Source organism: Panthera pardus, unplaced genomic scaffold (genome assembly GCF_024362965.1).
Source record: "Panthera pardus isolate Hobbes unplaced genomic scaffold, ASM2436296v1 HiC_scaffold_24, whole genome shotgun sequence".
Taxonomy (NCBI): Eukaryota; Metazoa; Chordata; class Mammalia; order Carnivora; family Felidae; genus Panthera; species Panthera pardus.
The window spans coordinates 126,564,213-126,579,066 of NW_026526810.1; the positions used below are offsets into that span (position 1 = coordinate 126,564,213).

Genomic DNA, 14,854 nt, shown 5'->3' on the forward strand with positions numbered 1-14,854 from the left:
AGTTACTGAGAAGTATCAGTTGATCAATCCTACATAGGAAATCTATCTGCCTGATCTATGTGCCGTCTACCTACCATCTGTGTTCTAATAGCTGCACAAGAGAGAATCGCATAAATCTGGGGCCCGCCTTCTAGGATCTCACGTTCCAGGAAGTATGCCAAGATGTAAAAGTTTAATAGACTGAGGCTTAATAAACACTCCATCCCAATAGGCAAGTGTTGTTTGGAATTGGTAGCTCATGGCTTGGTCCAGTGATAAAAGGCAGGGGTCTGTCCTTACAGGCAAAGATCTATGATCGAAAGACCAGTAAGAGAGAGAATGAGTTAAAGGTGCTGGAGCCAGGGATGAACAGACCAGGAAGCCTAAACAGAATTTTAGGAGTTGCTGAAATAACTCAATATAGGGTAATTCTGTGAACTTGAGATAGCCCCTTGTTGGTATTTCTAACCTGAGGCAGGACAGGAGACAAGACAGAGGTCTCGAGTCTTCCCCTTATATCCACAAAGTGGGAATCTCATGGTCAAGGAGTCAAACTCTTAACTATGTAAGGGCATCAGCCAAAAGACTTCCCCAGTGTGTATAATCTGTGTGCACCTTACTCCATCTTTCATTCACCCAGTAAACGTTTTGGAGAGCCATCTGTGGGCTAGGGTATCTTGCTAGGTACTATGGAAACAAAGTTGAAGAGGATATAACCCCTTCCTCAAGGAAGGAGTAGTGTCAGGGGCACACTTCCCAAGATTGAAAGATGAATGTAAGTTTATCAGCAGGCAAGGCAAGAAGAGCATTCAAAGGGGCACATGACCGATTAGGCAGTCTTGTAGGGCACAGCATGATTGGACAGGGACATTAACATGCCCTGGCTGGAGCTTGGGAAGATGAGCACCCAAGATGGGGCAGTAGAGAATCCCAGCATTTAAGGGATAAACAAGGGAGCTATCAAAGGAAGAGAGCATCTGCTACTATCCACGGTCTTCTCCATACCTTGGCCTCTATTAACACCACGTGCTTAAAGATTTGACCTAAGTGTCAAGAAACAGAAGGATGGAGGGGTGCTTGGGTGGCTCCGTCAGTTAAGCGTCTGACTCTGGATTTCGGCTAAGGTCATGATGTCATGGTTCGTGAGATCGAGCCTGGCGTGGGGCTCTGCACCGACAATGCGGAGCCTGCTTGGGATTCTCTCTGCCCCTCTCGCTCTCTCTCAAAATAAACTTTTAAAAATATACATAAGGATGGAACAAGGGTCCACTCCAAATTTGTAGGTAGAATGTGACTTACACTAGAGCAGTGTCTTTGGAAGAGTAGGAATAGAATTTAAATCAAAACCCATTCAGCATCATGTTGGAGAAATCAGTGTTCCCTACGAGTCGATGGAAGAACTTACCTAGGACAGCAAAAAGGTCAAGTAAACTTCTGTCTCCAACCAGAGCTATTTTAAGGACCAAGACATCTGACTCCACTAGACATTTATCTATCTGAAGAGAGGCGCTCTACAGTTTCCTTTCAGAATTATTCTCAGGAGCCAAGATGAAAGGCAGAGAAAGGAATCAAACTGGCTTACCAGTTTATACTGGGTATCACAATATACTATTTCCCCATTTCCCCATGTTCTCTGAGTGTCCCAGTGTAACAGCAGACAATAATCCAGCCCATACAAATTTGTTTTTATAATCCTCTTGCTCAAAATGGATATTATGGCAGAAAAAGTTAATATAACCTTACATATAAGAATTTTGAAGGTCCTAAATTTTCCTCCAAAAGTGATTTTGACCGTGCTGTTTAAACAGTTATGATAAATACCAAAACTCTGTTGAGAAACTGAAAAGTTTTCCACTTAAAGAGATCTTCTAATATCAACTGCTTGCTATTCTATTCTAATCTTGGTAACTTTACGAAGACTACTGCTTAAGGACAAAAGTAGGAGGAATGTGTCCCCCGTTCCATGCTTCTCTCCTTCATTTCCAAATTCACAAAAACTGACTTCCAGAGAAAATCATGTGCAAGATTTGAGTATAGTCAGGCAGGGAAAAAACTATCAGGCTTCAAGTCTATTAAAAAAAAAAAAAAAAAAAAAGCCAGGGTGGCATTTCTGGACCAGACAGGATATCAAGGTGTTTCATGCAGTTAATTGTAAGTCTTCTTCAGAAGTTGTTGGGAAATCACCCCACAGAAGTGCAATTTTTGTTTTTCATTTTAAGCACTGCAAAATGAGCAAAAGAACCAATAGGTATCATTAAAATGGAAAATAAGAATTTCTAACTTCACACCATTATATTTACATCTGTTTTCAAGACCGTATCTATTCAACAGTACAGGCCTTTGAGTCAGGTGGACCTGTCAATTCAAGTGTTGTTCTTCTAGCAATTTATTGCTAAGTTTCCCTCTGCAAAGTGACCAGCTGTTTTAGAACTAATTTCTATTATAGCAGTTGGTGTCAGTTTTCTGCTTCAGTACCTGTAATTGCTAATAGCTGAGAAAATGCAACTATCCATCAATGAAGGGGTATCTCTTACCTGTTAAGGGCCAATAGTTAATTTAACTGCTGGACCGGAATTTATGAAAGCATGGGGCGCTCCTCCCCTCTACTCAGGAGCTGTGAGAACACCAAGACAAGTGTTCCAGGAGCCCAACCAGCAGTGAGTTTAAACTGTACAGTTAAGGCACAAACATGGGACTTGCTAGGTAACAAAGGAAGACGTAATAGAATTAAACTTAAGATCTTTCTTCGCTTTATTGATAAGGTAACTTGATTAACTTCAATTATTAATAGCCAGAACTGGAGTCTCCAAAGTATCTCTAGACTGTAGTGAAATACACTTAAACGCTTATAGTTAACTACGCACCCAAAATTTGTTAAAAAAAAACAGCCAACAATAAAACTTGTTTCATGACTGTAACAAGTTACCACTTCCTGGTTTTCTTTCCAAGTATTAAATATAACCTTGTTTTTGGTACCACATGTTAGAATTTACTGAGGACTAAGCAAAAGAGTAGAAGCACACAGTGCTTCTTAGATTAACTCAGTTAAAAGTATGATACTTAAAATAGTATCATTTCCTGGATATGGATTTTTATTCACATTTGTAAACCCATTCTTAAGTTCTAAAAGCTTATTAAAAAAAAAAAAAGTGAGGGTATGTGATGTCAAGGTATGTTTTCACTTCCTTAAAAGAATTTTAACACCTACGACAATAAAAGGAACCTATTTAAAAATACTGTTGCACTAAGGTGATAGCTGATGGTCCTTTGGCCACGTATTTATTTAGGGACCACCACTTACAACTCCAGCTGGTATTCCAAAGGGAGTAGTTAAAAAAAAAAGAAAAGAAAAGAAACATACAACTAATACAATTTCTCTTACTCTTCACTTTTCTTTTTATTATTCAAAAGTCAAATATGTTATTTTTAAATCATCCAGCCTCAATTTAGATTTAATGTACCGTCATTTTCCCAAGATATGAAATTTCAGAATCTCTTTGGAATACTAATTTCACGTTTCTAGGTTTAACAAAATGGTTGAAATTTTAAATTCCACTCTATTTCCCTGAATTCTCAAGACAGTTGCTGATGTAAATTTTAATATAAAATATTTAGTCACAAAATAGTATTGCTTTTGTATGCACATAGTTGTAAGATTACTTTGTTTTTGTCAATAAAAACTATACCATCTTTCATAAAACTCTAAACAAATTAAGAACTGTGATGTAGAACAAAAATTACACATGGTAAAACAGGTACCAGCACAACGTTAGGTTATATTACATCAAAAAAAGTTTTAATGGTCCCAAATATATATACTCAACAACTAAGCATACACTCAGGGGAGAAAAAAATCAAAAACAAAATGAAACCAAAAAATTATGACACAAATGACCACATCTAGAATTCCACTCAATCTTTAATCAAGTAGGGACAAATCCCCACTTTAAAAAAAAAAAAAAAAAAAAATCTGCAGTTTGAAGGGCAAAGGGAACAGATAAAAAAGAGGAAACTTTATATTCGCCCCTCCCCCAAAGAGGTTTTCCAAACCTGTTGTAGCTTGACTAAAATGCTCAGAATGTATGGTTTTAAAGGCAGGTCTCTTTATACAAAGAAACTGCTGGCATTCTTAACTAGTGAAGAATCAGGGCACAAGAGCCTATTCTTCTGAGTCTCAAACGTGGTCCGAGAAAGCATATTCTGATTGTAGCAACTGACCAGTCAATCCAGAGTTCCACTTACAAAACCCCTGCCCTGTTGGCTTTTTGTTTCCATTTCCTTCCCTGAGAAAAGGGCAATGTGTGGTCCAAGCTGGAGAGCTCAAAGGCTTAAGTCTTTCCCCTAAATGTATAATATCCCCTCCTCCTGCTCCATTGAATTGGCACTTGATGAGCAGAAGTCAAGTGTGGGAGGCTGATCTGGATCAGTCATTCACAAGAGACCACTGCTTTGTTGTGGATTTTGTAGGGGGGAGGGGTAGAGAACCAGTTTTCTCAACAGGTACTGATCAGAGGCAGTTGCCATTATTAGGACTCAAACTTTGCTTTCTTTGACAACGGTAGCGTGTCTTCCTTATCTTCATCCTCATCATCGTCTTCATCGTCATCAGGATAATCTACCAGACCCACGAGGCCTCCCTGTTCAGAAATAAGGTTTATTTATTTTTTTTTAAACTACATTTCCAGCACATATTTTAAGTCTAGGTAAAGGATACAGATTCCCCCCTCCCAATATACTGTGTGGTTACGGGAGATTAGATGCAACTGAAATTCACTGTATTTTCCCTAAGTTTTCCGTAATAAAATTTTTAGTCTATAATCCTAACAAATCACCCAGGAGATGGAATCAGTAATTACTGAATTGAAAAAATGTTTTAAAATTTAATAGTGCATTAACAAACTACAGAAGATCAACAGACCAGGAGGGCAGACCATTAGAATTTTAGGAAAGGGAGTCTGCCTTTCCTTCCAGCTTCCTTTTAGACCCGTGCCTTCGCCAGAAACCACTGCAGCTCTATTTAGGAGACTGTGGAAGAAGTCCCACTGCTCTGTGGTCCCTTCACTTCAGCATCTCTCAGATTCACTTCTTAGCCCTTAGGGGTCTCGTGCAATTGTCAAAGAAAAAACAACTGTGGGTGGGGCACTGTATTCCCGATTTAGATCAACGAATTCCACATGCCCAGTCTGCTAGTCCTGGGCAGCATAAGGTGGCCCAGGGAATAGGTTTTTATCCTAAGATTATGTCTTGTCCACATTTTTGGTGTTAAAATTTTGATCCTTTCTTATATGAAAAGAGATGATGGTTAATTCTTTTTTATAAACCTTGCTTGGAAAAATAGTGTTGGGAATGTCCAGGTATTTAATTATTTTTCTTCCACACAAGTCTTTATCTGGGTGTTAATTGGGAAAGTTGATAAAGAATAACTTTAAAATTTTGTGTATGTTTTGAAACAAATCTGAACCAGAGTTCTAAAATGCAAACCACCAAAATGATTTATTCAGACTTTGGTATTGGTCATAAAAACTTTCAGAAATTGCTCAAGTTCTGCATACATTCAGGTAGTAGTGGGAGAATTATTCATTCCCTCTAGCCTCAGAAAGGTTCGATCAGTTCCAAAAGACAGTACCCAAAGGAAATCTCAGTCAGTTACTGTTGAACCAGATTAAATGAGAAAGGCCTGGAAGTCAAAATGTACCTTGGTAGTAATAGCTGCCGTCTGAGATGTACTTTTAGGGACAGATCCAGGAGAGCCTGGAGATCCTGGGGATCCCGGGGATCCCGGTGAACCAGGCAGATTTGCTGCAGGTGACTGGCTGGTGAGATTAGTTTTTGTTCCACTAGAGAGGGAAAGCTTGAAACTTGGGCTCTGCCGACCAGAAAGATTCGTTTTCAGAAGCACCTCTTTTTCCTCACTTTCTTTTACTAAAAATAAGAATATTGTCAATAGTTGTCACCCGTACTTGTCTTTTTTTAATCCCCCCAAATGAGGTGGCACTAAACACAATTTCCTAGCTTACTCCTTTGCTGGGGGAAAACACATGTTCAACACGGTACGAGAAGGGATGAAACCTTCCTTCTGTATCCAGTGTTTCCACCCTTCCCGAAATAATCTAGTTCTCCTATTAAGAAAATTTAGTCCATGCTTTCACCCCCAGCCATTAAGTCACATTCTGTAAAGCAACTAAGTCTTTGAAATCTAGGTCACGACACAAAGTAGATACTCGTTTTCTCAAGAAAGAGAGAAAGAAACCAGGGTGGGAAAGCTGTCATTTTTGCCCAGCTTTTCAACATACATTTCTTCCTTTCCATGAATTTACTTATTGGATCCATAATATCATCATCGTTTTTAGTTTTGTCAGATGGAGACACGACAGCTTCACCATCTTCCATGTCATCTTCATCGGTGTTAAACCACATCTCCTCTTCGTCTTCTAGTGTCCTGGCGTCTCTTCGATACCTGTGATTCCTCAGAATGGACCGCATGCTAGGAGTAAAGAGAAGAAAGTAAACCGACTCCTCCGCAGACTCCTTTAGACAGTCTTCAAAGTGGGGCTCCGAATTAGACCGTCTTAACAGAGCAAGGAGAGAACAGATTTATACACAGGCTAATGAAGAACCAGACTCTACCCAACCAGATTTTTCATATATGATTGAAAAAGTCCACCATCTCTAGTATCATGGATCAGTTATTAAACTTGTTAACATCAGGAATTAATCCTAATTCATGGATTTTAAAATCTACCGTAAGTATGTGAACTCAGGCATTTAGAAAAATATACAAGATTTCTTAAGTAACTGCTAACAAAGTAATTCAAAGCAAATCAATGAAGCCCCACTGCCACATAAGTGTTGGGTTTTCTTTTTCACTATCTAGTCTGATAAATGCCTGAGGAAGAGTCCAAGACCAAGCCAATATCCACCTACACCTTCAGGGCAACATTCACGTTGGCCATTGCAGAAAACTACAACTCCCGCTTATCCCATCCCTCCCTCCCCCAGCCAGGCCAGAAAGAGGCACCACCGTCGAACTTGAATGAATAGATTAAAAAATGTAGGAATTTACCTGTCAAGTTTGGGATTATCTTGCCTTTCTCTTTGTTGTTCAAATCTCAGTTTTAATCCTTTAAATGTCTGTACATAATCTACGTCTTCCAGCGCTTTCCAGTAATTTTCAATTACATGAGCAGTTAATGATTTTATATCTTCCTACAGAAAAGAATTATAATGATAAAAACATACAATAGGAAAAGGTTACTTTTGCTGAGAGGAGGCTTAATTGTAGAGAATTCAATAACCTGCCCCAAACAGATGAACTTCATAAAATTATAAGCCAGTCTTAATCAAATGCTGAAAATGGGCATAACTGGCTATGCTACGTACCAAAGTGTCTCTGATTTTTGGTGTATCTCAGAATTAACGGGTCTTCCCCAAGTAAATGCCCAGGTCCCACCCCAGATGATTCTTAAATTTAAGTAAGTGTGGGGTGGGATCAGCACATCACAGAAAAGTGCTAGAGACAGATGGTGGTGATGGTTGCACAACAGTGTGAGCGCACTTAATGCCGATGAATTGTACACTTTTTAAAAAGGCAAATTTTGGGGGTTTCTGAGCAGCTCAGTTGGTTTCAACTCAGGTCATGAGCTGCGCGCATGCTCAAATATTTTTTTTAAAAAGGCAAATTCACATTATGTATGTTTCACCATAATTTTAAAGCATGTCACAGATAATTCTAACACACTGTTTGAGAACCACTAGTCTACTCTATTACTAAAGATTCAGAAGTCTGTAATGAAATTATTCTTTAAATTTTTTTTAACGTTTATTTTTGAGAAACAGAAACCGAGCACGAGTGGATGGGGGCAGAGAGGGAGGGAGACACAGAATCCGAAGCAGGCTCCCAGGCTCTGAGCTGTCAGCACAGAGTCCAACGTGGGGCTCAAACCCACGAACTGTGAGATCATGACCTGAGCTGACGTCGGCACTTAACCAACTGAGCCACCCAGGCACCCCTGAAATTGTTCTTTGAAAGTATATGGGGAAAAGTCACAATTCAGAAGCCCTCAAAGTTTTGGTGTGGTTTTTGTTAATTCTACTTTCTTAAAATGATTACCATGACAGTGTTAAATCAGTTGTCAAACTATCCTGTAAAGGATTCACAGCTGCTGAGAGACTGTATTACTTTGAACTGAATCCCCTACAAGCTTCCGGTTACATGGGTTTTCTTTTTAAAATTTTCTCCAAGTATCACCTCAAGCCACAATATCAATAATGCATATTCAGTATTCTCAATTAAAACCAAAATTCTAACTGGAAAATACAGAACGTACCACTCTAATAAATTCAAACATCTCTATAATGGCAGAGTTCATCAGATTGTAGCGGGATCCGTTGTTGAGAAACGCTTTGACAACTGGTTCGAACAAAAAACTTTTCATTATGTAGCGGTTGTAAAACTCATCTTTCAATCCAATAATCTTTCTCTTAAAACGAAGAGCACCTGAAACACAGAGGCATCGTTGTTCAAATTATATACCCCACTTCCATATTTTAGATTAAAAAAAAAACAAAAAAACCTGTGTAATAAATAATTCTTCGTGCAGTGTTAGGTTACCGCTTCCAGAAGTATGTACCTAAGGAACAGGGAATCACAAAAGGGTTACCAGAAAAACGTATTCTGGAAATAGTGTATGTCATGATAGAACACAAGTCTCAGAGAGTGGAAAAATTCTGGAACCTACTAATGACCAAAATGTACTTCACATCTAAAATAAGAGCTAAAACAGGGCTGACAAATGAATTAAGCTTTATACTAAAGATGAGAAAATTCTAAATATGTCCTTCTACAGTCACCTTGAAAACAACAGAAAAACCATTGTTTAATTAGGGCAATCCACGTATAATTTGATATTCATTATTTTTGGACACTCTTACTATTCTGCATCAGAGTTCTGGGTTTACGATGGTTGATCTGTCAATGTGTCAGGAGAACTACTATAAACCCACAAAACTCTGCACGACCCATAACTTGCCTTCCCATAATTTTGAAATAAATTTAGAGAATGTTGCTTTTAAAACGTGGTCCTCTAGGCTTATTGCAGCGAGTATGCTTTTTAACTTTTTTCCTAATTTTCCTTTTTACAATTAATTAGGCTTTAACTTACAGATTAAAAGGTATATTTACATCTTGAGGTATGGGGAGTTACTTAAGTCACCATTCGTCAAGATCCAAATATACTCAGACAGCTAGACAAACCCTCTTTACCTAAATGGAGTTTATCAGTAAGTTAATGCCCCAGTTATTGTAAACAGTTCAAAAAAGCATACTCACTTCATGCAGTCACATCGTCTTCGGTTGGCAAGATTAATTATTGTGTTTGTATTTTGGTTTCTTTGGAGATCATGGAAGTGGCTCGTTAAATTGCCAATTTGTTATTAATCAAGTCCTTCATGAGCAGGTAGCCAGGCAACCATGCTGACACGGTTTCTGGGTGGGAAGGCAGAGGAGTAAAGCAGCTCAATTTTTCTTTAGTTGGCAGAAAAGAGGTCCACAAGTGAATGCCCATTTAGGTACAAGCTGGTTATAAACTGCCTTAACAATGCAACTTATTGAAGAGTGTCTCTTTCTAAAGTGACACTCTGGGCAGGGAATTTCAAAATAATTTATAGAAGAGTAACTGCATTTTTTTTCAACTACTGAATTATTTTCAAATACAAAAGCATGGTGAAATTAAGACATTTTAAACAGTAAGAGGCACCTGTGTGTTAAGTCAAGCCTAACAAGGGTTTATTTTCCCAAAACAGTGATTTTAGAGTTTGGTTTTTTTGTGATGTCACTTGACAAAGGAACTTCGTGAGGCAGTTCCATTTGTCAGAATAAAAAACAATCCATTGGAGCTCAAGCCAGATGTTCAGTTTTTAGTAATTAAGGCACGAGCTAATGTTTCAAGAATTAGTACTCTGAACTCTGCAGGCTTTGTGGAGACTTGTGTCCTACCATCACACACGCTAGCTGCACCCTGTGGTCTGCGTGCGGTTCCTAGGTAATTGGTAAGAAACTCCCTTCCTAGAATTCACTAAGACCGAGGTGTGCAGTGGGACCACTATTTCCTCAAGAGCAGTTCTGTCCAGAAACTGCTGGTGTAGATGGAGGACGGTTCTACTGGTCTTGGTTTTGTTCCTCCTTTCCATTTGCCCTCATTTATTTATATCCAGAAGTGGGTCACGTCCACTCAAAGTCTTCCCCGAAAGCAAACCTGCATCGAGAGTATCCAACCACTACTTGCCGTTGAATAAAGGTTGCTTTCAAAAATTTACCAGTGAGTTCTATCAAGTCAAGTTGCTCAGAGTAAATTCGAGAAAGCTTCTGGGAGAGGCCACAGTGGCATAACTGGAGGACTTTCGATGTAAAGTGCACTCTGCTTCCATGCTTCCCTCTAAACTTTCTCAACATTCCAGGAATCTCTGGTGCTTCGTTTCAATCATCTCTAAAGTCATTCCTCTTTACCTCACACAACGGGAGATTTCCTGTCACAAGTTGAGACTTTTTGCCTCATATGTAACTAATGATGGCCAAATAAAGCATCTACAGTACCATTTTTATTTCATTCCTTTTATAGATGTCCACATTTTTAACAAAAAAACTAGACATGAACCCTGAAAAACCAAGGAAATGAAGACTGATAAAACTGCTCTATGTATATATCTAACCTATAAAGGCCTAAATTGTGAAAGGACTGCTGGTCTCCCCTACAGAACCGATTTGTTGGCTTTAGGATAAAAGCCTTCTAATAAGCAGTGGATATTAAAAAAAAAAAAAAAAAAAAAGGCAAGTTCGGTGAAGTTCCCAACTTGTTTACATTTAACCACTCATTCATTACCTGCTGTCCTTATAATGTGGCGTCTAAATTCACCTGTAATGAACACTGTACCTAACGTTTTCTTTCAGTGTGATGTTAGCAGACTGAAAACGTTCTACCTCTCCTCAAATTTATACTTCGTTCTTTAAGAAATCCTCGATCAAAAACTCCTACTCTCTACTCTACAGCCAGTCCTCGAGTGCTTATTCCTTATGACTGGCATCCTCTTCCAGAAACTACTCATGTTCTCAATCTGGGAAGACAGCCACACGGAGAATAATGTGAGAGTGAGTTAGGTTTAATGCTAACTCCGTTTGGAAAATGCAAAGAATAAAGCATAACTAAGATTTTCCTCCAATATAAACCTTCCCTGAAATGAAATCTCTTCATAGTTCTCATTAAATGTTGAGACCTTTTCTTGATGATACTGCAAGCAAAATAATGAGATCAAGAACTGCGAGCCAAAAGCCTTTTTTATCCCTCTCCTGCCACTCTCCCGCTGGACTCGTGTGTTCTACCTACCCCAGACCGTTAACATGCCACACTTCCCCCACATCTGCACATTAGCCGTGTGTTCAGCCAAGCATGTCGCATTCTCCCATGACCAGTACAACCCAGTTGACCTCTTTTGCAAAATTTTCCTGATCTGACTCATTCGTGGAGAATAAATTCTTTCCACTATGCTTCCAAACACACCTCGATATAGTACTTAGGGCATTGTATTTTGATGGTTACAGGACTATCTCCTCATGAACTCTGATCCCTTTGACAGCTGAGTCCAGGTCTTAATCATCTTCATTTTCTTTGTACCAGGTATTTAGCATACTTCATCAAGTCTAAGATGCCACTGATTACAAGAAACTTTTCCTACTCTAAGAAAACCAAACCAACCAAACTATCATTCACAACAACATGCCATTAATTTTAAGACTCACCTTGATCTCACAGATGACAAATGTCTAAAGTGCAGAGCTTAGTACTGACAAAATAGGATAGTAGGTACTTGATACATTTATTGAAATAAATGATCAACATACTCATTTATTTAGTTTTTCCATTCTGTCCTAAACTGCCTTTCCCCGCACTTGAACAAAACCTTCTATTCTAACACGAAAGAAGTGTTCATTATGAATTCACTCTCAATTTAGTCAGGGGGCTCTCACTTTTGCTGTGGTTGGTATAGAAGGAAAGTGAATGAGTTTAAAAAGCCCTTCTTTTGCAAATGCTGAGCTCATGGATAGTACATTAGTAAGGCAGGACTGAAATAATGCATTTGTTTTTTTTGTTGTCCCATTTATTTTTTTGTTGTTCTTAGCAGTCTAGATTAATGCCACACATGCTCCGTGTTACCTTTGGCTGAAAAAGTTTACCAAGGGTAGCATCAAAGTTTCTGGACAATCAACAGAAACTAATTTCACTAAATATCTGAAAGTTGAAAAATGAAAATATACTATGACTACGTGTAGTCTCAGTCCATACTGCTGTGTGTACATTGGCCCGAAAAACTAAGTCAACTATAGCAGTTACCCTGATAAAAATGTTTAATGTTTTTAGAAGGAAATCTACTTCTACTTACTTTATTTTTTTTTCTTAATTTTTTTAACGTTTTTTTATTTTTGAGACAGAGAGACAAGAGCATGAATGGGGGAGGGTCAGAGAGAGGGAGATACAGAATTTGCAACAGGCTCCAGGCTCTGAGCTGTCAGCACTGAGCCCGACATGGGGCTTGAACTCACGGACCGCGAGATCACGACCTGAGCTGAAGTCGGCCGCTTAACCGACTGAGCCACCCAGGCGCCCCTCTACTTACTACTTTAAAGATAAAATACTGTAGAGCAAATCAACATCAGACACATCCTTATAAAAATAATGTTCTTATAATGTTAAGGATATTTTAAAAATCCATTAAGTAAAAAAATTGTAAAAGAAGTTAAAAAAAATAGCAAAAAATGGATATATGTGTATATACATATATTCAGGCCTTCAATTAGTGAATGACTGTGATGCCTTTAAACAATGACAAAACAACCAAACTTACCCATAAAAACCAAAAGACAAATTACCAGCAGACATTTTATCGAGCCTCTAAGGTACCCCCACATTGGTCTGTCAACTTACCAAAGGCTGGCTGCTACATGATCAAGTACATTCTCAAATAACCTATTTGCAATTCTGAAACATGTTTTATTTCAACAAATAGGGCCTTAACACAGTTAAGTTTTGAAAAACGGGTACAACTAAGAACAATCCATGTGTTGCTCTAAGAGAGCTGACAAACTTTTCCCATAAAGGTTTACAAGTCCACATTTTAGGCTTTATTAAGCCACATATGTATGGCGTCTGTAGCTTTTTTTTTTTTTTTTTAACAACCCTTTAAAAAACATGAAAACCACTTTTCAGCTTGTAAGTTGTGCAAAAATAGACCACAGCCTGGATCTGGTCACCTCTGAAGTCTGCCCCTCTTGCTCTGAATTGTCAGAGGTAATAAAATGTTATACTGTCCGGCACTGGTTGTTGTATGTAAAGTGATGAATCACGATATATACACTGTATGTTAGCTAATCTGACAATAAATTATATGTTCAAAAAAATGTTATATTGTCAAATAGAGATAAACATGAGAAAAAAGTATGTGTGCAGTCAATGAATGGACCATCTACAGACATTTGTGCTGGGCATTTTGTAACTCGGAATGTGTTTTAGGAAGTCAGTGCTGTTAGCTATCAATTTCCAAATTACAAAAATATTCTTCATGATTTAGTGTGAGACCCAGGAACGCCTAATTTATAATTAGTAATGCAGTCCTAAAAAAGTTACGGAGGTAAAATGATCTAAGGTGCCATTTTAATAATGGAATACTTTAATATGAATTTTGTAGATGCACACCAACCCCTTTGCTTATATAACTGAGAAATATGCAAATGAGGAAAATCATCTCAAAATGTGGTGAAATTATATAATCAGTGTAGTTTCCTATTAGAATGTAGGTCTCTTGACCTGAAATCCATGATCTTTTCTTAGGCAGTTAAGACCCAAAGGTACCAACAACATGATAATATATCAATGATAAATAATTCCACCAGAAGTAACACTTACATAATGCCAAGAAAGCATGCTTTGAGGCCATAAGAACTAGCACTCTCCGGAGGATGTCCTTATTAATAATGTAGTTCTTTATGTGGTAGGTATGGTGCTCCACACAAAATGTTAACAACTCCAGTACAAGTGCCAACAACTGGGCAGTCTGAAAATCATCTAAAAACAAAACACAATTGTATTTAATGACCAATATTCTTTTCCTTTCCAAATGTAAGTATCTAAACTCCAATCAAGTAAAATCCTATCAATCCAAAATTTTATTTTTTATATGTTTATTTACTTGGGGGGGGGGGCGGGGGTGGTGGATAGAGAGAGAATCCCAAGCAGGCTTCCAGCTGTCAGCGCAGAGCTCAACATGGGGCTTGACCTGACAAACCGTTGAGATTGTGATCTGAGCTGAAATCAAGTCAGATGCTTAACCAACTGAGCCACCCAGGTGCCCCAACCCCAAATTTCAAGTTAAGGAAAAGGGAACAAACAATGGATTCCTATCCTACCTAATGTGCCAAGAACCGTGCTTTACATTTTCTTCAGCAACTCTAAGAGGAATTTGTTTCACAAAACCCAAGTATGAACAGCAAGGCAGAGATGAGACCTGAATCTATTAGATCTGCTTTATTCCAAGGTGCAAGAATGCTCTACCATGTCTTAACACATCCCTCATAGGATGGACAGTACACATGGCACAGGAGGGCTTGAAAGATACCATCTGGTCTTTGGTGGAATTATTCTCTCTGCTCCTATGATTCCAATGTGTTTTGTGGCTCCTTTATTACACAGGATGAATCCACACTGAGTTACCATCGTTGGCTTATCTTTCTTTCTCACCAGGCAGAAGGCTTCTGGAAGTATTTTACTTACTTTTTTCATTTCCCCCATTTAGCCCCTAAAGATTATATACAGCACAGTGCCTTCCACAC

The 14,854-nt window shown here is 38.5% G+C and overlaps 1 protein-coding gene and 1 long non-coding RNA gene across 3 annotated transcripts in view; one reads left to right on the forward strand and one right to left on the reverse strand.

The window, feature by feature from the left end:
• Window positions 1–2,706: 2,706 nt before the first annotated feature.
• The window catches only part of PPP4R3A (protein phosphatase 4 regulatory subunit 3A), a 39,376-nt gene continuing 27,228 nt past the window's right edge, over window positions 2,707–14,854 (reverse strand). For both annotated transcript variants that reach the window (XM_019462053.2, XM_019462054.2), the window contains exons 10-15: window positions 13,932–14,090; window positions 8,307–8,476; window positions 7,043–7,185; window positions 6,273–6,463; window positions 5,675–5,901; window positions 2,707–4,616 (exon numbers count right to left, since the gene is read on the reverse strand). In XM_019462053.2, the coding sequence (XP_019317598.1) occupies window positions 4,506–4,616; window positions 5,675–5,901; window positions 6,273–6,463; window positions 7,043–7,185; window positions 8,307–8,476; window positions 13,932–14,090 (1,001 nt within the window). In that variant the 3' untranslated portion in view covers window positions 2,707–4,505. The remainder of the gene's footprint in view (window positions 4,617–5,674; window positions 5,902–6,272; window positions 6,464–7,042; window positions 7,186–8,306; window positions 8,477–13,931; window positions 14,091–14,854) is intronic.
• LOC128773051 (uncharacterized) lies at window positions 6,461–7,185 on the forward strand. Its single transcript, XR_008417298.1, has 2 exons — window positions 6,461–6,722; window positions 6,854–7,185. It is a non-coding gene; the product is annotated as an uncharacterized LOC128773051 (long non-coding RNA).